Source organism: Chenopodium album, chromosome 17 (assembly GCF_948465745.1).
Source record: "Chenopodium album chromosome 17, dcCheAlbu1.1, whole genome shotgun sequence".
In the NCBI taxonomy this organism is placed as follows: Eukaryota; Viridiplantae; Streptophyta; class Magnoliopsida; order Caryophyllales; family Amaranthaceae; genus Chenopodium; species Chenopodium album.
Window position 1 is genome coordinate 40,972,101 of NC_137850.1, and position 23,547 is coordinate 40,995,647.

At 34.0% G+C, this 23,547-nt stretch overlaps 3 protein-coding genes and 1 non-coding gene across 6 annotated transcripts; 2 read left to right on the forward strand and 2 right to left on the reverse strand.

Annotated features, from left to right (window-relative positions):
- Positions 1 to 995: 995 nt before the first annotated feature.
- LOC145589718 (MAR-binding filament-like protein 1-1) lies at positions 996 to 8,872 on the forward strand. Of its 2 annotated transcripts, none has more exons than XM_081646397.1 (4): positions 996 to 1,452; positions 5,197 to 5,240; positions 6,482 to 6,622; positions 6,827 to 8,872. In XM_081646397.1, exons 1-4 carry the CDS (start codon positions 1,146 to 1,148, stop codon positions 8,621 to 8,623), a joined length of 2,289 nt encoding a protein of 762 aa, XP_081502523.1. In that variant the 5' UTR covers positions 996 to 1,145; the 3' UTR covers positions 8,624 to 8,872. The 2 variants fall into 2 exon arrangements, with proteins under 2 accessions (XP_081502523.1, XP_081502524.1); XM_081646398.1 differs by having other exon boundaries at positions 997 to 1,452; positions 5,200 to 5,240.
- Positions 8,873 to 9,375: 503 nt separating this feature from the next.
- On the reverse strand, positions 9,376 to 9,449 carry TRNAR-UCG (transfer RNA arginine (anticodon UCG)). The gene has a single exon. It is a non-coding gene; the product is annotated as a tRNA-Arg (tRNA).
- A 109-nt stretch (positions 9,450 to 9,558) lies between these two features.
- LOC145589719 (uncharacterized) lies at positions 9,559 to 15,366 on the forward strand. 2 transcript variants are annotated; one of them, XM_081646399.1, is made up of 3 exons: positions 9,559 to 10,101; positions 13,451 to 13,677; positions 14,918 to 15,366. In XM_081646399.1, the coding sequence occupies exons 1-3, from the start codon at positions 9,878 to 9,880 to the stop codon at positions 14,932 to 14,934; spliced, it is 468 nt and encodes a 155-aa protein (XP_081502525.1). In that variant the 5' UTR covers positions 9,559 to 9,877; the 3' UTR covers positions 14,935 to 15,366. The 2 variants fall into 2 exon arrangements, with proteins under 2 accessions (XP_081502525.1, XP_081502526.1); XM_081646400.1 differs by having other exon boundaries at positions 14,927 to 15,366.
- Positions 15,367 to 16,967: 1,601 nt separating this feature from the next.
- On the reverse strand, positions 16,968 to 21,969 carry LOC145587985 (putative sulfate transporter 3.4). Its single transcript, XM_081644626.1, has 12 exons — positions 21,509 to 21,969; positions 20,981 to 21,029; positions 20,692 to 20,899; positions 19,618 to 19,789; positions 19,314 to 19,379; positions 19,084 to 19,197; positions 18,800 to 18,916; positions 18,548 to 18,674; positions 18,157 to 18,443; positions 17,874 to 18,064; positions 17,706 to 17,791; positions 16,968 to 17,495 (listed from the first exon to the last, which is right to left on the reverse strand). Exons 1-12 carry the CDS (start codon positions 21,899 to 21,901, stop codon positions 17,275 to 17,277), a joined length of 2,031 nt encoding a protein of 676 aa, XP_081500752.1. The 5' UTR covers positions 21,902 to 21,969; the 3' UTR covers positions 16,968 to 17,274.
- Positions 21,970 to 23,547: the final 1,578 nt, after the last annotated feature.

Genomic DNA, 23,547 nt, shown 5'->3' on the forward strand with positions numbered 1-23,547 from the left:
AAGATAAGTAAGTAAATAAATTTAAATTCAATTATTATTATTTTTTACAAAAATTATTCAATATTTATTTTATTGTTTATATTTTTTTTCATTAATTTAACATCAAATGAAATCAAATGTGATGAGATTGTGTAATTTAAGTTGAACACCTGTTATTTAAAACTTGTTATTTTAAACTGAGTATATGTTATTTTGAAAATGTCTATTAGAACTAAAATACTTCGTCGTTGTTTTTAAGATCTGTGTTATTTTAAGTTAAACTTGTGTTATTTTCTTTTTAACTTTTATTTTTGTTATTGTGTTATTTTTATTAAAATCATGTGTTATTTTTACACAAACTATATGTTATTTTGATATGCGAACTTTAAGTTATTTTGCTTAAACATAGTGTTATTTATTTATTTATTTTTTTTTAAATTTTTTTTTATGTTAGTACCTTTGTTATTTTATTTAGACATGATGTTGTTTTAAATTATACCTTGTGTTATTTTGCTAAAATAAAATGTTATTTTGCCTTATCCTATTCTTTCTCCTTTGTTTTCAATTTTCTTTTTCACAATCTATCTCTTCCCCCCCCCCCCAAATTTCAACGTACGTACAATAATCACGATTTTAAGTTTTTCTATGTTTTCCCTAATTTCTATCTTACTCTCCCATAACGTCAGTCTCTTTTTTTCCCTTTCTGCGAATTTGTATTAGTAGTGATTTTTTTTTCTTTTAATACTATCTAACTAATCCGGAGTACCGTAAGCATGGTACTCCGGGAGTAAGATAGAAATTGCGGCTAAATGGGGTTTTTAAGGGCTCCAAAAATTTCTCAGTTGACAACAAACTGATAACAGTATCACATTTTGTTAAAAAAAAAGAAAAAGAAAAAAAATAAAAACAGTATCACATTCCATTACTTTTTTTTTTTTTTTTTTTTTTTTTTGAAGGAAATCACATTCCATTACTTGTTCAATTCCATTTTTGTATTTCAGCCACATTTTCTAATCTTATTTGTTGACAAAAATACAATTAAAATAAAATAGAGATAGAAAAAATCAATCAAACACCATTGAACCAAGGTGTCAGTCTCTGAGCTCATCTCTATCTCAGAAACAACAAAATCACCCAAATCCGCCATTGTTGATTGACACTTAGCAATGGGAAGCTCTTACTTTTTACACTCTCCTCTTCACCATTTTCTCTCTCCTCCCCCTTCTCATCCTTCTTCTTCTTCTTCTTCTTCTTCTTCTTCATCTCTTTCTCTCTCTTCTCGTCCACTCTTCCTCTACCTTCGAAATGCAGAGGGTAAAAAGAGAAGCAGTAAAAATTGCAGAGTTCCAATGGCTTCTTTGCATCGCCAATTGACCCCACAAGATATCGATTCTTGTAAAAGGAGAGCTTTGTTGCTTCTGGGCATCTCAGTTTTTCCCCTTTTGCCTTGGAATAATGATGCTTTTGCCTCTGGTAAATCTGTTTTAGGGTATTGATTTTTCAATTTTTGTTTGGAATTATTTGATGCATTTGCTAATTTTGGCGTTTGATGAGATGGGTGTTGATTATTTTTTGTTTAGATGCTGTGATTTTTTCTGGGTTTTAATCTGGTGTTTCATGCTCTTCAACCATGGAATTTTGCTCGAATTTCACTGTATTTGTGTATTGAATTGTTACTGTTTCATCTTGTACTGTATATGTATTGAATTTTTTAATTAATTTTTTTCCAGTCATATATTGATGTGAAATAGTTTAGTTGAAATTTCAGTTGTAGTAGTATTGGAATCTTTATAGGAGATTGCGGGTAAGATTAACTAATAATTTGTCGGCTTTTCGATGAGGAAAGGAAGTTGGGCTGTTTGGATGATCTATTGACAGGAATGTGATGATTGAGAAGGATCAGCATACATTTTATAGTTTCAGTTGGAATTATAATCCTTTGAATGTGGTGTTAAGGAGAGAAGATTTGGAGGTGGTAAAAGAATGTGCAATTTGACAATGACATATAGAATTAGGAAGTGGATTAGCAGGTTTAAGGATTTTGTAGATTATTATTGGCCTAATCTCAAGGAGTCAAAGCTTTCAAGCGACAATGCGACGTGTCTAAGAGTCTTCATGACCAGCAAAGATATATTGAGGTGGAACTAAGTCCTTGGGTTTTTTTATGGTTTGTTTGTCCTCATTTCCTGTTATTTATTAATGATTTTAGAGGGCATACATGAACTTTGCAGTCTGATGAAAGAGAGGAGGTGAGGACAAGCCATTACATCATTTTTCATCTTCTTGATCACCCTTGGTTGCCTGGATAGTGGGTAGTCTGGATACTATTTCCCCATCTTTCTGCAGGCTGTAGATTTTTTAAAGGTTCTGTTCAAACCCCTGTCTCTTCTCAACTTCATAACATAATTTTTTAGTGCTTAGGGTTACCTCTGTTTGCTACCTGTGCATTTCAAAGCCTGGTGTATTCTGATTTCTGATATCCTCGCTATTTACAGATCTATGAATGATTAGGTCACTATGGTTCACGGACACTCCTTATTTCTTCCCTGTTCGATATGGTTCTTATATCACATTATGTAACAGGATTATTACTAGAATAGGAGTTAGTTCTCTTTTCCTTAAACTAGGAATTCTGTTAACTCTTAAGTTGCTTACTAACCAATTCATTTGTTAGCTGCTGATATAAATAATGAACAAGCTGTAATTGATCCTTATGTCGAGAATGATAATAAATCCTCCTCTTTTCTCTCTATTTCCTCTCTTCCTCTCTCTATCTTCCTATTAGAGCTGGAGGTTGCCTCCTTGAAGCTGCCATAAACAGTAAGCTTGAACTGTTACACATTACCGCCTATATGTTCTCTTATTTGTAAAGGATGAGTAGATATTTTGGTGCAAGGCTTGTTTTTGTGAATTCTTATTGTGTTTTCTTTTTCTTTTTGTTTTCCCTTGGTGAGAGAGAGGGGACAAAGCCTAGAGAATTGTCCATCATTATTGTTGATCATTCCCAATCGGAGGAAGAACAAAGCCTCAACTAGTTCATCATTTGTAGCCAACTCAATTCCCCCTTTAGCATATCCTCATGGTGGTGGTCAAATTTTAAGAGTCTTACGCTTTGTTTGGATAGAAGCAGGTGGAAGGAAAAGAAAGGAAGAGAAATGGAGGGGCACAAACTCTCTTGTTTGGGTAAAGGATTGGGGGAAGGAAGCAAAAGGAGAGGGAGGGATCCATTTTCCCTCTCTCTTTAATAAGCATAGTCCCTCCAAAATTGGAGAGATTTGGAGGGGAAATGGAGCTCACCTCCCCCTCCCTTTCTTTTCCATTCCCTTCCCCTTCTTTCCCTCCCCTTCCTTTCCTTCCTTATTTGCTATCCAAACAACATGTTATAGTCAAACTGTAAGAAGCAGTAATGGCCTAAGATTCTAGGCCCTTTCGACTGATGGCTTCCACAATCCTCTCAAATGATGATATTTAAGTAGGTGAAGGTGATGTTGATCTGAATTGTCCTGCTATTCATTTATTTAAGGAAGTGAAACAATATCTTAGAAGTCCTTGGAGGAATTTTAGAAAGGGTTGGTTGGAAATAAAATAATTTGGAAGAAAGTAGGGGTTACATCTATTGAGAACAAGATGAGGGAGAATCACCTAAGGTAGTTTGGCCATGTAAGACGGAGATCGAGTGAGGCTCTGTGAAGGAGGCTGGAAGAGTGGCAAAGTGATGGGATTGTGACTTGTGAGGGGTAGGGGAAGACCAAACTGAGAGTGATATGAGTTTTTGAGGATAGGGAAAATATGGGATTGGATAGGGTGGAGGGAAAACTCTACGTTGAGGACATGTCACGACTTTAAATGTACCCTCTTCTTTTTTTTGGTTGTTCCTAAACTCATTGTGTTTTGCAAAGTCTATTTATTGCCTTTGTTAAGGTTTTCTCAAACTTTGGTATTTTCACTCTCATTTTTCCTCTCTTTTTATCTCCCCTTGCCCCCCTTACTATCAAAATTTTATTTTAGTATTCTCTTTTTGGGCATTCACTTACACTGCTCCCATTTTTGCTCATTATGTTTTTTTTTCTTGTTTTTTGTCCACTTTCATTATATCATTTTCTTTCTACATTACATTATTTTGCGGGCGGTTCCGTATACGATTCATGTTAGCTCACCCCAAATCATTATGGCACTAAGGCTTTGTTGTTAATGTTGATGAATGTTTAAGCTATATTATTCTTATCAAGAGGGTTGTGACTGAAATATATCCTTAAAATAGACGTGTCCCTCAGTTTTAGGTTGTTTGTAGTTCTTACTGCACTGCCCCCCCTCCCCTCTCTCTTTCTGGTATGATTTATACTATATTGTTCAATCAACTGATTAATTTTGTTCTTTCTTAATAAGCTTGGCTCATTGACTACACTAATCTCGTTGCCAGAAAATGGCTTCCCAACTTAATTCTGGTCAAAGAACCCATTAATTTTTATTTTATATATTTAATTATTATGAAGTATTATTTTTTAGTAACTTAGGGTTCATATTCCAAAACTCTCAGTTGACATTCAGATGCATGTATCCTACATTAATTGGCGTGAAGATAGTTTTGGTGATCTGTGTTAAAAAATATTACAGTCTGTTGAGAGGCCAATAAATACGTAGTTCCGTATTGTAGTTGGATATCTTCAAATCCCTTGTCTATTTTCTTCTTAAAAGAGCGTGTGTGGAAGGTGCAGATTGAGAGTTTAATAATTTTCTTTATAGTATGAAACATGGTAACACACTAACACTCATGATTTAAGTTGTGAATTAGCTGTTCAAAATGGACTTCTCAGTCCTAATTATGCAGATTTGCCTCTGGAAAAAAAAAAAAAAAAAAAAAACCTTGACCACGTGCAATGGTTATCTTGGAGGAGTTCTCCAAGTGTTTCACTAAGGAGAGCAATTGGAGCACTAGCTCTATTGCGACAATGAGGTTCTTGGCGTAACTTGGGTGGTTCTCCATGGAGAGACTCAAAGGCTTTTGGCTAATAGCTTTCCAATCTTTTTGGCCCACACTTGGTTGGATTTCCATGGAGTGATACTCACCATTGTTAGGGTTTTTGGGTTGATATCTAAAGGGTATCTTTTAGGGGGTGGAGGAAGATAGATGTACCAATATACACGCTTTAATGGTAAATGCGGTTTCTGTTTATGTGGTCCTGAGTTTCTTACATGGTTCTGTAACTTCTTTTGTAGCAGAAGATAAAGAAAGAAGCGGAGAAGAAAATCAAGCCATTGAGGTTTGTTTGTTTTCTTTCTTTGTGATAAATACTTCAAATTCGCAATTTCTATCGCTCTCCTGGAGTACCATGAGCATAGTACTCCGGGATTAAAACAACGTTATTAAAAAAACAAACAAAAGACAAATATGCACAAACGGAGAACAAGAGAGAAAAAAGTTCGATAAAAATTAAGGACTACAAAACCCTAGCTAAATCAGTAAATTGAGATGGAGAAAGGAAAAAAAGAGAGAAAAACTTAAAAAGCATATTTGAATGCCATTAATGATGTCAGATTGAAGAAGGAGATAGTGTGAAGAAGACAATCAGACAAAAGCAACAGAATAAAACTAAATGTATAGAATAACATTAAATTATTTAAAGAATAACATAAGGTTATATACAAAGTAACACAATATAAGAATTTAAATAACACGATTTAGTAACATAATTATATTTATCAAAATAACATATGGTGTCTGTAAAATAACACATGGTTTTAACAAAATAACACAGGAACACAATTAAATAACAGAAGCCTAAGAAGCAAAATAACATTAGGTTTTAAGTAGAATAATCTCATTTAATTTACAAAATAACATTCACCTCCACTACTTCCAAAGACTAAAATAACACACAATAAACACAAAATAACATAAGATCTAAAGAACAGTAACATCATCTTGAGATAACAGTAGCCTAAAATCAAAATATAGAAGCAAAATTTGTTTCTCTCCTTTTTCAGCTTCATCTACTACATATATCTCCATGTGTTAATTGCATATTAAATTTTAGAAAATACAAAAATTGTCACAAATTCAACACTAATTAGCAAAATAATTTACAATTATTCAAAAACTTTATGTATTTTACTATATTAGTTTTGGGCTTGTTTGAGTAAGAATTTTGTCTTCGATGGATGCAGTTGAAGATTTTCCACTCCATTTCAAATGGAGAAATTGTAATTTTAAACGGAGAGAGAAACAAGAAAAGTGAGTGGAGTGAGAAATAAAATGGTTTGAATTTTGGTCCATCTTTCTTATATATAATTTAAGTTATTTCATATTCTTTATTTGTTATTTCGTAAAATGAAATTTCGCAAGCGCTTCTTTTAGTTGGGTTTTTAGCACGCTAATTTAGATTAGGCCTGGAGTACAATATTAGGTACTCCAGGAGTACCGTATACTGATCAAATTGATTTACTTTTTTTTCTGTCCTGGTGAAGTTAGCTATTAGCTGAAATGAGAAACTTTTATTGGCAGAAAACAGGTCAAAGAAATTCATCATCGAATCCTTTTCTATCTCTATTAAATGCAATAGGACTCCTTGGTTCTGGTGTGCTTGCTGCTCTCTATTCTTTGGCGCGAAAGGACAAGGCAACATCAGAGGCGAAGATAGAATATGTAAGTCATTTCTTCTTATTGATTATTTTTAGGTAATCTTCCCTTTCCCTCTATTTTTAGCAGTCTGCTTTCATCTGTATATTTAGTCTTTAAGGCTTCCTCATGTGATTGGTTACTTATCTTGAAATTTCCCCAAATGTTTGATGCAACATGTTAATTCTTTTAGTGTGTTACTGTCTTATTGAACGGTCTTGAAACTTGCAGCTTAACTACCAACTGAAGGAAAAGGATGCTGCCATTGTAACCTTGGAGAAGAACTTTGAGTCAAAATTATCATCCAAACAGGAAGAACAGGATAAGCTACTCAACAAAGCAAAAGAAGAGCAGCTGTCTTTGGTAAATCGTTTAGAGTCGGCAAACAGCACAATAACTGGGCTAGGTCGAGAGCTACAAGGTGAAAAACAGAAAATAGAACAGCTGCAGCTCGATATTGAAGATCTTGGGGTTAAACTTGATAAGGCTGCAAAAGAAAAAGGTTCACTTGAAGAAAGAGTGAAGGAGAAGGATGGCTCAGTTGCAGTCTTGCAAGAAAGAGTTAACTTGTTGAGTTCAGAAATAAAGGAAAAGGAGGAAACTATACAAGGCCTTAACTCCTCTCTTGCGCAAAAGGATTCTGATCTGACTGAGTTGAACTCTTCCTATAGACAAACTAGGGATGAAGTTGATGACCTTAAATCACAGATTATAAATTTGAATGAACAACTGTTGAAGTATCAAAATGAACTAGAGCAGAAGAATTCGATGTTGGACGATCTGAATGTTAGTGTTGATTCTTTGACGGTTGATCGTGACAATTTAAAATTAAAGCTCGACACGCTTGAGCATGAGTATGATGATCTGAAATCATCATCTGAGAAAAAGACAGCTGATGATAGGAGACTTCTAGAGGAGAAAGAGAGTGAACTGAATGTACTAAAAGAAAAGTACGAGCTGCTTGTGAACGAAGCTAGTGCTAAGCAGGCTTTGATATCTGATCTGACACAAGACAGGGACAACTATATGGAAATGCTTGATAAAGAAACCAAATTTGTGCAAAGTTTAAAACAGGAGCTTCAACTGACAAAAGAAGCTTTTGAGTCATCAAAAATTGAAGCATCTGATCTGAATAAGCTGTTAGAAGAGTCGCGAAAGTTGTCATCAGGGCTTGAGGCTGAACTCTCGAAAGTTCAAGCAGAGTTTTCAACAACAAGAGAGTCACTTCAGAGAAGCCTAAATGAGGCTACTTTACATTCAGAAACACTAGCTGGGGATCTAAGTTCAGTGAAGGAGGCTCTGAATAGAACTAAAAAGGAGCTCGAAATTTTGTCTAAGGATTTGACAGCAACATCTAAGAATTGTGATAGCCTTCAGCAGGAATTGGTTGAAGTGTATAAAAAGGCTGAAAGTGCAACCAATGATTTGACAGAGGAAAAGAAAATGGTTGCTTCCTTAAATAACGAAGTACAAACCTTGGAAAACCAAATACTGGAGGACAAGGAGGCAAGAAAATCTCTCGAGGCCAGTCTCAATGAAGCAACTAGATCACTTGATGAGATGAATCAACAAACATTGATGCTTTCCAAAGATCTTGAGGTGTCTAACTCCCGAATTTCCAGTCTCGAGGAAGAAAAAGAATTCCTCAACAATTCTCTTGAAACTGAAAAGAAAGCTGCCCAAGAAACCCTAGAAAATTTTGAAGATGCACAGAGTGTTATCATGAGGCTTGGTACTGAAAGAGAGAATTTGCAGAAGAAAGCCAGAAAACTGGAGGAGGATTTAGCTTCTGCAAAGGGTGAAATTTTAAGATTGAGAGCTGAAGTAAATTCTTCAAAAACTGCATCTAACGGTAAGCCTAAGCAACGAAAATTGCCTGCATCTAACAGTGATTCTGAGGAAGAAACCGAATCTCAAACTCAAACAGTTGTTAACAACCAACCAAAGCAAGAATCTGAGCCTGCTATTGATTCTACTGCAGCACCAGTAAAGAAAACTACCCGGAGGAAAAGAACAAGTAGCCAGTGAGAGCTCTCGGGTAAATTGTCCACCTTCTTGGGTTCTAATCATTGATTTTTCTCTCGCATTATTTTACTCTAGCCTATAGTTTCTCTGGCTTCTGTAATTTCACATAATATATGCTAATGCCATTGCCATTGCCATGTAAAGATGAGTTTCTAGAAACTGATGTAAATTTTTTTTGTCAAGATCCACAGGCACATTTGACTGAATATTTGAGTTATTAATCTCTAGTGCTCTAAGCTTCTACTTGCATTTTTTTCTTTACCTCAAATCAGTAGATGGCTTTTCCTTGTTCTATATAGATTTCTTAGAGATATAAAATGGTTTTTTTTTTTTTTTTTTTAGTCCAATTATTAAGGGAGTATATTTTTGGGAAAGTTGACAGTATTTTCAAGTCACGAGACCTGCATGGCTGCATCACTCAGACTTAAAAAAAGCGGGGTATCACCCAAACTCAAAACTAGTCACTACATAAAGCCGCATTACCAACAAAGTGTTGATTCACTTGTAAGACTCTTACCTCAAATTCTAGAGGTTTGAGATTCGAATCCAACCAAGTGAGGGTACTTAGGGGGTACGGATTCCCTTACCTTCCCCTCTACTCTCAAGTCCCAAGTGCTTTGCCTGCAAATACTAAATAAAAAATTAAAAAAAAAAATAAATCCGTGAGGGTTTAAAAATAATAAATAAAAAAAAAAACATTAAGCCGCATTTCATGCAGAAAGCAAAAAATAGATCACAAACTGAAAAAGAAAATTCGACCACAGTGGGAGTCGAACCCACGACCTTTTGATCCGAAGTCAAACGCGCTAATCCACTGCGCTATGCGGTCTATTGATGAATATTTTATGATAATTAATTTAAATAAATAATAAATAATTCTTCATTAACATAAAATAAAACTGATTTTCTCTCTCCTCACTTTCTTTCTTTCTGTTTATGTGAAGTGGAAGAATCAGCTGTGGCTCAACGGTCTCCTTTCTTCCCCCTTTTCTCTTCCGATTCACTGATTTTTCCCAATTCTCAAACCCTAATTTCAACTATTGCAACAATTCCTCCCCCAAATCAGATCAATTTGATCTTCAACATTCACCCAATTTGTTAATCTTTCTTTCACATCTGATCCATTGATTTTAATCCAAAAGATCCGAATTTTGATTTCATGGGTTCCGTAGAACCCTAATTACTGGAATCGGAATTCAGTGTTGATCGAATTTCAGTAAGAGAGAAAGAGAAAGAGAGGAGAGAGAAAGTAGAGTCATGTTCTATGGGGCGGTGGTGTGGGACCCATGGATGATCGTCGCTCAAATTGTGTGTTTGCAATGTTTGTATTATGTAACACTGGGATTATTGTTTGCCCTTTTAGTTGGAACTAGGGTTTCAAGAATGGGCCTCTTTTATTTCTTCGATTTCGCCGCTGTTACTGCTTCTACCGTCACTGGTTGGTGTGTCATTGCTTCTTTCCTCCTCACTTCCCTTGCTGGGTAAGCCCATTTTCTTAATTTGTTTCAATTTCTTATAATTTTGATTATAATTCATTAATTATGTTGTAATTACAGTTTCAGATATTTTGCTGTATTTGGGATTTTTTTATATTTATTTTTGTAAGGTGGGTTTGTATTTTATTGTTAGGTTGAACTTATATTTTGAGAATTATGATCTAGTTTGGATCAATGGGGTAGGTAAATTTTCTGAAGATGCTTGAGGGTTGATGAAGTTGAATGGATTTGGTAATTTGGTTGATTGATTTGGTAAGTTTTATGAAAGAGTAATGAGGGTGCTTTCTGTACTAACTACTAAGAATGATGTTTTGATCTGACTTTGGATTTATGATTATGCCTCGCGGTGGTGATTGAGAATTGTTTAAATGAAGAAGTCTTTTGTTACTAGGTGTTTGTTGTAGTTCAAATCACAAAAGAAGGGTGGGTACTCAATTATGGATTTTGGTCAATTTCTTTTTGATGAGTAGTTGTACGCGGTTGTGGTATAGTGTCATTGTAATGTGGGCTTTGAGGTTGATCTGTTTTTGTGCATATGTTGGAGGAGGGGTTTGGTGGGCTTGTGCTATTGTAGCTAATTGTGAAATATGTGGTTTTTGTAACCTAAATATATAACTCCACTCAAGATAATTCAGTACACTTGTAGGGGCTGGATTGGTTTGCTCTTATGTGGATATTGAAGCATATGAATCATAGTCTGATGGAGTCAAAACTTTTGTTCAATTCAGGAGATCATTAGACATGTTGGGTTTTATGTACTAGTTTGGCTTTGTTGGAAGAGCACAGTTCTGAGGACTAGTTGTTATGTCTTCTGTGATTGCTACCGAAAGCTAGATGTATGAAGTAAGAAACAATTTTTCATCTTAGCTCCCAAAATGGCTAACAAGAGTTGTATATTTCATGAATAAAGAACGATAAGACAATAGGAATTAACATCAGATCGCCTCTTAATATGGCCAATAGTTTAGAGTTGAGAATTTTTTATTACTTTGGAATTTTTGTGGTGGGTACCAACTATCAAGACATGAGTAGTTATGAGTAAAAGGTCTTTGAGTGAGGAGGATGTTAAAGACTATTAGTGACATAGAAGTTTGACTCCGGACTCCTCTATTGCTAGCTTTCTCTTATATTTTGTCACTAAGAGTATTGTTGAAGGTATTGAATGCTAGTAGAAAATGAATGGATGAACAAGGGCATGGATTCTAATCTACTTTGTTTGCTCCTTTGAAATAAGTCTTAGCGGTAAAATATTTAGTGAATTTTTTAGACAGAGTGAAAGGCATCTAAGGATTGCTCCTAAAGAGAAGGTTCTTAGGCCTATTTATGTGATTACTATTAGGTTTTGCTACTTTTTTTTAGGACTATTATGGACGCTGTGGGCTTTTGTGCTGTTAGGAACTTGTGTTTCATTAGCAGATCATTATGTTTTATTGTACCTTTTTTTTTTTTTTGGGTTTTTGGATAAGAGCCTAGATTTACTTGCAAGTTGGCTTTGGAAAGACCTTTATTGTAGATTTTTCACAATGCTATAAAAGTGATTGCATTTAGCTTTATGAGCTAGGTTTGAATTTGTCTCAGATTCTGTCGTTTTGATTAAAAGATAGCATAGGAGGACTGGTCCTTTTAAAGACGTATAATATGAACGTTTAATATGAAGTTGTCATCTTCGCCATCTTTTCTGGCCAGTGGTGGATGTCTCCGGCTTGTTAAATAGAAAAAAGTAAATGGTTATGGTAGACTAAATTCAAGTTATTTGAGAGGGACTCTTTGCCTTTTCATTTGTGATTTGTCTGATATTGCTCTTCTCTTATAAAGTTTATGTTACAAGCATCTTTTTAATGGGTAATACTGCTGGTTCTGACTTTTTTAATTTTTGGGGAGAGGGAGAGGGGGGGGGGGGGGTGTTATTTTGTAGAAAAAGGCTACAAACTAATTGTGGAAGTTTTTTGTTCCTCATTTTTAAGCCCACATTTTTCAGTCTTAAGAAATAAGTTGAAGTATCAAGTACCAAAAGTTTTTTTCGAAGACATGAAAGAAGGCATTTAACGGCTGAATTGCTGGCATTGATGGGTATTAAGATTCCATTTGGATTGATTAAATGGCCATATGAGTATGTAGGAGATATTCTGAGAATTAGTTTACATGTTGTGATGTTGATGAGATTGAAATAGCCAAAGGCTGCCGTGTTCTACAAGTTTATGAGCTTGAAATTAGAGATTGATGTTATACTATTGTTATTTTTGGAATTGAAGTTGATCCACTTCAAAGTTTAGTTTCTGTTTTAGAGAAGAACTACACAAATAAGCTACCAAGGAAGTTTATAATGAATATCGTGCAAAACATTATGCTGTACTGTTGCAACAGGTATGAAAATAAATTGGGGAGAGGAAATTAAATGACTCAACTTTATACAGCAGTCTAGTTGGAAGTCTGAGGCACTTTACCATGACGGAATATTGTCTTTGGAGTTTTGAGACACCTATTATATATCCTATTGAAGTGCTGCAAACAGGAATGGATGGTAGAAAAAAACATCTTAAATTATGGGATGATTTATGCTTATGGAGACAATTTAAGACTAGTTGGAAACTTTGATAATAAATGGGTCTCTGACCAAGATGAAAGAGAAAGTACTACTAAATGAACTTGCACCTTTCATCTGGACTTTGAAAAACAGACAGTGGTAACTTGGTAACACTGTCAACTTGTGAAGATTTTTTAGCAGCTTCGACAACAATTGATGCAATTTGTTTGAGGAATCTTCTTAAAAAATTAGACCGTACATATTTTATTAATCAAATTAGCCTAGAATTTAATGCATTATTGCAAAGTTTTTAAGCAACATTATAAGGGGAGAAGAAAAAGAGAGAAGGTTGGGGGGGGGGGGGGGGTAAATGTTGTTTATGCCTTTGGTGACTACTATTTTTTTTTTTTTTTCCTTTCTATTGGGTTGTCTTTTCTCTTGCTTGGAGTAGACTGTGAGTACTTGATTGTAATACATCAACAAACCTATAAAGGATGTGATTGTACCAGTAATCAGTGTTCTGAACTAGAACAAAGTCCAATGGGGTTGGAGGGGGCCTCATTCCATCATCTGTGATCAGCAGATGGTTGAACTACATAGGGCCTTTGCAGTAATAGCTATGAAAATTTACTAGGTTTTCATTCTCTCTAAACAAGCGTGATCTTTTGCTGACTTGTATAAGATATATCCTGATGTTCTCTTTTCACCTTTTTCAAGTGCATATTAAGTTCTGAAACAGTTTATTTAGATTTGATCGTAATTCTTAGATGTCATTAAAAGTCTAATTCATGAAATTTCATCTATGATCAGAGCTGGCTATCTACTTTATCTGGTTGAGAGGGCAAAAAAGTGCTTAGATTTTTCCGCAACTATCTACATCATCCATCTCATCATTTGTGTTGTGTATGGTGGATGGCCTTCGTCATTTACGTGGTGGATTGTCAATATCGCTGGACTTGCAGTTATGGCATTACTTGGTGAATACTTGTGCATAAGACGTGAACTTCGGGAAATTCCCATTACTCGTTTGCGTTCAAGTAAGCAAATAATCATTTTACACCTTGGCATTTAATTTCTTATTTCAAAACTCTAGTTTTCAGTGAGCTGTAGCTTTATTTTTTTTGCTCTGTGTATATCTGTGATATACTCATTATATGGCTGCTTCAATAGGTTGGTTTTTTTTTTTTTTTTTTAATCTTAACTTCTTAGTTCTTTCATTTTTCTTTCTACCGAGCGCCAATAATGAACATATGAGAAGACAATACCAACTTGCTGCTTTTGTTGTCAATTCATAGATACTAACAAGTGATTCAATATCAATTTTTTTAATGCTGTTTCCAAGGCTAGAATATACCTGCACCAAATGGGCTGATAGCAAACATCCTAAACTTAGCTTGTATATTCTGGAATTTTGTGATTATTCTGATACATATTATGATATTACCCTTATACTGGACCAGAATGCTTGTATATTGAACCTTTTGTTTCTGCACTTCAAAATGTTGTTGTATTACCTGTGAAAAATCATGCCCCACTAGGTCAGTGACATGAGTAGTCTGGGTGTGAAAGACCTTAGGTCTGAGGCTTGGTCTGAATGCTCTGTTGTTTGTTCGAGTTCCTTGTATCTCCCTTTTGTCATTAATGTTTCAAGGTCTATAATGAGTTGTGTGTTTGGCTTGTGGATCCACTGGTTTAGGACTGTTTTGCAGTGGCTACTAGAGGAGGCAGCTGCAGACTGGAATTTGTAGGATTCACTTCCTAACTTGTTGGGGGGTTTCAGGTGTTAATCGCATGTTATGGTCTTGATGGGATAGGAATTTTCGGGTCTTGATGGTACCATGAATTGCCTTGTGATATATTCATGGGGTATGGTTTTTGTAGTCTTGATGGTATGTTGAATTACTTTGTGATATAGTCTGGTTTAGTGCGATCGGATAATAGTCTCATGTAGGATGAAGTTGGTAATTCAGATTAGGCAGATACTAAGTATTAGGTGAAGTTAGGGTGTTTCAGTGTGCAAAATGGTAACACTTATGAAGATGATTGCTTTTTTCTTCATCTCTTGGGAGTTGTTTGATTGATTGCTTTGCCTAATGGGATCAATTGGATGGGAAGTTTGTTTGGTATCAGTTTGTTGCACTGTTCATTGTCGAAATGCATATAACTTGAAATTCAAAGTTGAGAGCATGTAATTCTTTTGCAATTGTTTTGTTTTCTTATTGACCGAAAATCCAAAATAAATAATATCCATAAACTGTGTTCTGATTTGACACTTAGCTTGTACAGATGTATGATTGGCCGGAAAAACTTATGTGAGAGAAATTGTTATTCTTAACTTGGAATTGGTGGCTTTGCTCTCTAAGGCGCTTGTGGAGGAAACTCAAGTATATATAGATTATCAAGTTATATTTCACGAGGATGGATTGACTGGAGCGCTTTACACGGAGCTCTTATTGTTTTGGTTGATTCCACATGGGAGCAGCACTTGGCAAGAGTTAAAGAGGTATTTGAAACATAGAGCTTTTGCTGTTATTAGGTACGCATAGTTTTCGAAGAACTTGTAAAATCTCTAGGCATCTTCTCAAGAGGATCAATCAATTGTTCAGATTTCATTTAATCAAATCTCAAATGCCTTGGTTCATTGGTTGTGCATTGTTTCGGACCGTTATTTTTTTCTTGACAATGGAAAATCTTTGGTGTTGCTGGCATGAACTCCTCCTGTACTACTTTTGGCTTTCTTTGTTTGTCTCTGTTTTTTTGTGCATGCATTCGTCTCTGCACACTTGCTTGCATTTATCCTTTTATGCAACTAGAATCACAGTTGTATGCTCTACTCGTTTGTATGTCCGCCTCATTGAAAGAAGCTATTTCGGCTTTCAATTCAGTGTATCCTCCTTACGAAAGAGGGGACATTATTTTGAGACCAAGAACTCTATATTCTAATAATTACTGTATCAAATCTACAGAAATATCTATGTAAATAATCGAAGTGGAGCCACAAAAGAAGATAGAAGTGACATCTTAATTATCCATTTAGTTAGTATAGATAACAATTATTGAAATGCTATGTTCATTTCATTGGAGACAATCATAGGTAAAATCTAGAAGCAAGTATAAAGTAGCCAATTGTCTCAGTAATTGTTGCTGCCCTCTTAGCCATATCCATTTGTTTTCCAACTCCTTTTACATAAGTCTATAATACATTGATAGGACATAAAGAAGGTACACCCAAAGCAAAGTTTTGAATGTCTCATAAACACATTTGAAGTCCTCAAATCCATGTTCTAGAGCATGAACTTTGCCTTGTACGTACACGAGTTGGTGTGAGGAAATTGTACCTTCCACGTTTAGGAGCTAAAAGTATAAGGCCGGTTTTGGCTTGTGTCAAGATATCGTGTATTATGCAAACATCGCGTTTGGGTAGATTCCGTCATAGAGATTGGAAAATAGTGTACATCTCACGAGTCCCTAAAAAGAAAGTGTTGCAACTTTGCATTGGGCAAAATTCATAGATAACTAGATAAGTGCATTTATTTTATGTTAGGGTGTTAAGGATAAGAATGTTTCAAACATTCAACATTGGTGTTAAAGATATGGTTGTTCATATTTTGAGCTTTTATCAATCATAGTGATAATTATTTATTATATTTTAAGCACTTTTACACTGTAAAATTAGTGAACTTTTAACTTTTTAAGTTGTTAAACATAAAATCATACACTTGTGACAAGGAGATAGATCAATTTTTGAGTGACTACGGCTACATCCTATTATCAATGGGTGAGGGTCAACTCATCAAGTTGGAAGTTGAGCCCCATCACAAATATTGCATTTAACCAAAAGTATATTACAAACAAAGACTTCTATAGTTCTATATCATATCAAAAATATTAGTGCTTTTTTTTTTTTTTTTTTTTTTTTGTGATTGATAAAGATTGACTCATCTTTAAGATGAGAAGGCAGTTTTCATGGTTTCTATTTATCAAAAAATGAAAAAAAAAAAATATATATAATTGATTCTGTTTTGAAAAGTAGAAATGTGGTAGGGTTACCTAGTCTATAATATGCTTATCAACATTCATAAATTGGCTTAATGGTTTGTACTGTTGTTTCTTCTAATATTATACTTCAGAATCTTGTTAATGGGGTATCCCATTTTGTGTCAAAAATCTGTACTAATCAGACAAATTTATATACACACTTTTCTTTTCTTTTCTCCAACCTTTCATTAATATAAATTTGAAGCTTTTCTTTCTAATCAACAGATTAATTATTCTTTTGATAAGGTTTTATAAAACGAAAGCGAAAACGACAACATGGAAGGAAAAAGAACATAAAAATAACGGTATTTGCCTACCGTCACTAATTTTCACTATTATTAAATAGGTAATCACAGGGTATTTTGGCTATTTCGCGCAACTTATCTTCCATTATTTTTTTCCAAAGGACAAAGACCTACTTTTTAAAAAAAAAAAAAAAAAAAAAAGGCCTCAAAATCTCCTCCTTGAAAGAGCTGGAACATGATGGTTCACATTAGTTACATTTATGGTACTGCTACAACTCTGCTCGACTAATTCTAACCTAAAATGATTCCAATTATATTTTATGTCTACTTGAATTGTCTCTTGGAGGTTGGTTAAGGTTGAGCTTTCCATGATGAGGAAATATCAGCTATCGCTTCTCCGACTGTCAAGTAAAGCCCTTGTGTGCCAAAGGATTCTATGACTTTTGAAACGTGCAGTTTTTCCATCACATTTCCTGCTGGATTTGCTAGTACTAGTTGCAGCGACATTCTATCAAGCATCTTCCTGAGCTCGCCAAGCAGTTCAATCCCACTTGTATCTATAGCTGTTACGGCTGCATTAAAGAAATTGCAAATGGGTGAATTAGGTGGTGTACTTACGCGTATCATTCAGTGTAGGGTGGTTTGTCGGGTAAGGGTTGGTCTACATAAACTCGACAATATTGTGAGATTTGCATAGTTCAAAATAGAGGCACATTATGTATCAATTTCAAAGTAGTTGCTTGAGCTAAAGAAAAAACAGGGGATGCTAGATTTAAACTTACCACTCATGTCTAAGATTACGCATTTCATCACGCTGTCATTGTTAGCTTTGACTCGCTCTTCCTCCTCTCGAACCCATCCTAGTATTCTGTATCACAAGTTGTGTTAGTATAATTAAGAATATTTAATATATATTTCTGAATGCCATGAGATTAGGATAGTAGTCGAACCTCTCCTGAAGATAAGTCGAGTTTGCAAAGTAGATAGGAGACTCAATAGCGAGGATGAGGAACGAAGGGATCCTCATTGCTTCTCTATATCTACCAAGGCTTTGGTAAGTTTGAGTTCCGGGAATGTTTCCTAGAACATTTGTGTTTGGCCTTGTGACATGAAGCAAAATTTTGAACACCGAAATTCCCACCTGTAAAATGATTATTTCATTATATCATGAGGCAGGATTCCAAGGACATTATATGATATTTTACTTAAAGAGTATAAAACAGATTGACTTACAGCAATAGCAAGTCCTAGAGGAACTGAAACAAAGAGGACGCCGAAGAAGGAGCATACACAAGCCAAGAAATCAAGTTTATCAACCTTCCACAAATGAATAGCAGCTTGGTAATCGATCAAACCAATGACTGCTGTGATGATGATAGCAGCTAAGATAACAGTCGGCGTGTAATGGAACAGAGGCATGAGGAACAAAAGAGTAATGAGGACTGCTGATGCCATGACTATGTTTGAGATCGCGGTTTTAGCTCCTGCATTATAGTTTACTGCAGACCTTGAAAATGATCCTGCAAATTATTATTTGAAGAAATAATTAGCTAAAAATCGGGGAAAAAAATATAATAAAATGTGTTCCTGAAGTATAGATTATTATAGAATATGAAATTATTACCTGTTGTGACATAGCAAGAAGAGCAAGAACCCGCCATATTCATGAGACCAATAGCCATCATTTCTTTGTTACCATCAACTTGGTAGTTGTTAAGGGCTGCAAATGTTCTTCCAACAGCAATTCCTTCCTACAAATAAGGGGGCGAAAGATATACATATAAGTTTCGATCTTTTGCAAGAAATGCACTTCTTATATTGTTGGATAAATAGCGTAAATAAGAAGTTAAGAACTATTAGTATGCAGAATGCTTACAGTGAGGGCAAGAATGCCGCTAACAAGGCCGGTTTTGATAGCAAGAACGAGATAAGAGCCACTGAAATAGAGCATGTTTGCTGAAGGTGGGTTGAGGCCTTTAGGCAAGTGACCAATCTAGTATATTACAAAAGAACAGCATGATATTATTAGATATCTAAACAATGCCATGAATTCTTCAAATGTACCATTTTTTTTAATAAATAGAGTTTTTTTTTTTTTTTTTTTTTTATAATATGATATAATTTATGTATGAAATCCAAGTGTTTATTTAACTTTCTTACAATTGGGATACGTTGAGGATTTGGCTTAATGGCGAACACCATGATTGTAGAGACGATAACTGATGTTAATGGTGCAGCTGCTGATAACCAGAACAACTTAGGCCTTGTGGCACTCTGGGTAAAAATTTAGAAAGACAAAAAAATGTGTCAATTCATAGTATAAATCAAATGAAATTGTAAAAAGACAACAAAAACAAAAGAAGAAAAACAATAGCAAAAGTGCTACTTACAATATGTCTTGCTGAAAGAAGAAAGAAAAGGAAGCATAAGCCCATTAAAATTGTTGGCCAAGCCCACTGTAATCCCAAAAAATAAAAAATTATCAATATCAACCCTATTCATAAATGCATTAATATTTTATTTTCATTAACTATAAAATTTTCAATAGAATTACAGTTCTAGACAACGGACATTTTTACAAAAATACTTGTACTCCTAGGTTATACTTCGTACGAGATCTACGAGTACAAGTACAAGTGTATATTGATAAAATTAAGAAGAATATATACGGAAAAACATAATCACGTAGAATACCTCATCTTTGTACTTCAAAACAGAGGACAAAACAGGAATGATCTGCATTTGGTTAGTAAAGTGGACCATCCCAAGTAAACCCTTGAGCTGTTGCAATGACACTATGACTGCTGCCCCAGCCATAAATCCTATTAGGGTTGCTTTTGACAGAAAATCTATCACAAATCCCAACCTGCAATTAAACCCACAGATTTTTGAATTTAATTCTTTCAACTACAAAATTACAAATTGCTACTTTAAATTTATTTATTTTTCACAATTTTTTTTTTAAAAAATTATTTATTTCAATTTTGGGTATATCTCTTTCTGTAATAGTCCAAATTCCTTTGGCTCTTTCTATTAATCATCCCACCGCTATATAATTCTTTATTTTGGGAACATGGAGTAATTCATTGCACTATCATCATTTAGTGTGGAAGATTGTCTTAAATTGTACGGAGTATGAAGTACCGACATCGGGTGATGTCAATTGTCAACTAGTTTAGCTTGTAACTCTCTAAAGAAATTTTCATTTATTTTTTAGAAATATTACTTGTATAATTGTATTGTCTAAATAAATGACGACCCCCTTAAATCAAGAGCTACCTTTCACGATCTAAAACGGTTATAGTGATATTTTAAAACCGCTTATATACCATTACATACATATGAAAATTATGAAAAAATCAATTGAATTTTCTTACATACCATCACATTCAAATGTTAGTTTGTTAGTTATTTTTCATGTGTTATCTTAAAGTGTAGTATTCTAAAAGTTTTACTTTTTTTTCTTATAATTTTTATAAATAGATTATAAACATACCAATGGTCAAAGCAGTATAACATAATTTCCGGTTAAAATTATGCAAGTAATATGAGATAGGAGTAGCAATTATGTACCAATATGTCATTAATATGATACATATTACGCAATTCACATGTAAGATCACATACATGATACATAATGATGATTTTTTGCCATTAAATGTGTTTCAACTATTTTTTCCAACCCCACCCAAAAAAAGAATATTCTTAGAATATTCTTCAAAAAAAAAAGTGTTGAAACCCAAAAAAAAGGAGAAAAAATTAACAAACCTGAGAAAACCAAGAGCAGCTTGAAAAACACCAGCAAAAAAGGTAGAAGTAAAAGCAAGCTTAAGATAAAGAATTGGTTCTTCAGTTGGAGAAACAACTTCACTTAGCATTGTTCCCATTACTAATGAAGCTATTGAAACTGGGCCCACTGCTAAATGCTTTGAACTCCCTAGTATTGAGTATATCAATGGTGGCACAAAGCTTGAATCTACAGGACGAACAATCGACGTATAAACAGGAAGTACTTTTAAAAACGGACGTAGTAAAAAAAAAATTATGAGTAGCTTACATAGGCCAATGATTGGTGGTAGGTTGGCTAGCTTTGCATAGCTGATTCCCTGCAATCCAAGTAATGAAGTAATGTAAGATTTTGTTAATTAAATTCTTTGACTAAGACTTCTCATTCAATATACACTATCATTATAAAACTAAAAATAAAAATAAAAATAAAAGATCGGACTATTTATAAGTATTAAATATTTTATCGGTCACTGTATTGTAGTACTACGCATAAAGTTGGCCAGCTACTAAAATCATGGATCGTTCCATGAATTTAGATATTTACAATTTCTACTTAATTTTCATACTCTACTCGTTCATAAGTCATAAATTCAGCAAAATATCTTAATTTTAGAGGAAAAATATGAAGAAGAAAAAAAACAGAATTTGTGCACATTTATAACAAACTAATAGCAACCCATTTTATCATACTCCTTAAGATTAATTCTGGTAAGTTTTTTGCGCTCCTAACTTTGTTTTTCTGATAAAAATAAAATACCGACGTGTGTTATGCACGAACCAAACAAAAAAAACATACCTGAGGGATGGCAAGGCTAGCAATGGTGAGGCCAGAAATAAGATCAGCCCTAAAAAGCTTAAGACTATAAGTGGGACCCCATTGAAAAACAGGGAATAAAAACTCAAGAGTAAGAATAAATTTCTTAAGCCATGTTTGGTTGTTGAATTTATGGAATGGATTATCAGGGAAGAATATATCAGAAACCCTGTGTTTTAGTTTTTGGAGAGTGCTTCTTTTTGGTGGCAAACAAACACGGTGTAATTCTGTTGGAGAAGAAGGGTTATTTGGTAATTGCACCACCATTGTTTGTGCTGTTGTATTATTAATATTGTTGTTGTGATTTGGGATGATATTGAGAGTTGTTTCAAAACAATGATTCTCATCTTCTACTCTATTTGAGTTTACTCCCATTTTTCTTTTTTAGATTTTAGAAAAAAGGGGAAAATTATGAAGTTTTGATTAAAGGATAATTTGGAGAGAGTGTGTGTTTTGGGTTGAGGGAAATGAGAGGGGGATTGGAATTGGAATTTATAGGGGTGGGTGTTATAGGTGGTGAGAAGGGTATTTTGGTAATTTAATTTTTTAGTTTTTTTTTTTTTTAATAATAATAAGGAATTGTTTGGAGAGTGTGTGTTTGAGCTAGAGTTGTAGAAATGAGGGGTGATGGGAATTGGAATTTATAGGGGTGGGTGTTATGAGGAGAAATGGTGTAAGTGTTATAAAGGGTATTTTCGTAATTTAGGGTTTTACTTTTTTCATTTCTTTTTTTTTTTTTTTGGGAAAAAAATTAAATAACGATGTAGTTTTTTTTAGTGTTTCTTTCGAAAAAAAAGGATGTTGTTAGTGGACCAATAAGGTATGTACATGAATTTTACAACAAGGGTTTGAGCCATTTGACTAGAAGAGTGAGAGTCATTTATGTTTCAATTTGGATCTATGTGCGTGTGTTGTGCTCATGGAGCTTGTAACACAAAGGTTTTTTCTGATCATTTGCATGCTCTCTTGGGTATAAACACCAAATAATGGTTTGGAATCTACGGAATGTACCAAAAGAGTACCTTGTATTGTATGTAAATTGTAAATCTTACTTGAAAGTTGAAAGTATGAGATAGGCATGTTACTATGTTAGTATAGATGTGTCTTATTGGATCAATTGAATATGCTTACGGGGTGATTGGACGCGGTATAATTATTTTAAAACTTAGATGTAAGCTTTTAGAACTAGATCAAGTCTAATTGACGGATGTATAAATACTTATGTATTTTTTATATATAAATTAGTGTGAGCATGTGTACGGAATAAAACTTTATAAATAAATGGAAAATCTAAGTCATTCATATTGAAAAATAGTAATTGATTTATAAGATTTTACATTGTTAAATGTATACTTTTCATGTCTCTGTTTTATATACAAATTTCAACGGAAAACTAAGTCTAAATTAATGAGAATTGATAACCAATTTCATCCCTTAAAGTTAAGTAAGTCGTGTTGATTTAACTATGCGATTTTTTTATCAAATCTGAAAGTAAATCGATGACCTTAACTCAACTCGAAGTTACTAAGAGAAACTCAACCCTGACTCAAGTCATACACGAATAAATTGCTCGAACTTGATCTGATTGGATAAAAAAATAATGCAATGCTACAATCCTACTTTTATTACATACTTAATTCTTGATATATTTGGTGAATAGTCCAAAGTTGACACAAAAACACACAATTTGTTTATCTGAATAGCATCTCTACTCATTATACTTAAATCTTTTAAAAAAAAATTTGAATGAAGATGGAGAACAAGTTAAGATTCATTAAAAAAAAAAAAAAGTTTTAACAACTTACTATTAGGAAGAATTTTTATCTTTCAAAAATTTACCCTCAAAATAGGCAAATGCGTAGTTAAAAAAAATAAAATTAAAAAATAAAAAATCAATCACGTAGTACTATGCTATAGCCTCGTCATTCGAAAACCAAAAATAAAGACAATTTTCAGCATATTCCATCTACGTACATGTTTTTCTCGATTAGCTATACATTGAACATGAACTCCTACTTATA

What these genes read in the sequence shown, in the direction of transcription:
- LOC145589718 (XM_081646397.1), top strand. Translation starts at nt 1,146, where the DNA reads ATGGGAAGCTCTTACTTTTTACACTCTCCTCTTCACCATTTTCTCTCT. An exon ending in AAGAAAATCAAGCCATTGAG is followed by an intron (nt 5,241 to 6,481) that starts GTTTGTTTGTTT and finishes TTTTATTGGCAG; the next exon opens with AAAACAGGTCAAAGAAATTC. An exon ending in CAGAGGCGAAGATAGAATAT is followed by an intron (nt 6,623 to 6,826) that starts GTAAGTCATTTC and finishes TGAAACTTGCAG; the next exon opens with CTTAACTACCAACTGAAGGA.
- LOC145589719 (XM_081646399.1), top strand. Translation starts at nt 9,878, where the DNA reads ATGTTCTATGGGGCGGTGGTGTGGGACCCATGGATGATCGTCGCTCAA. An exon ending in CTCCTCACTTCCCTTGCTGG is followed by an intron (nt 10,102 to 13,450) that starts GTAAGCCCATTT and finishes ATCTATGATCAG; the next exon opens with AGCTGGCTATCTACTTTATC.
- LOC145587985 (XM_081644626.1), bottom strand. Translation starts at nt 21,901, where the DNA reads ATGGGAGTAAACTCAAATAGAGTAGAAGATGAGAATCATTGTTTTGAA. An exon ending in TCGACTTATCTTCAGGAGAG is followed by an intron (nt 17,792 to 17,873) that starts GTTCGACTACTA and finishes CTTGTGATACAG; the next exon opens with AATACTAGGATGGGTTCGAG. An exon ending in CGTAATCTTAGACATGAGTG is followed by an intron (nt 17,496 to 17,705) that starts GTAAGTTTAAAT and finishes TCTTTAATGCAG; the next exon opens with CCGTAACAGCTATAGATACA.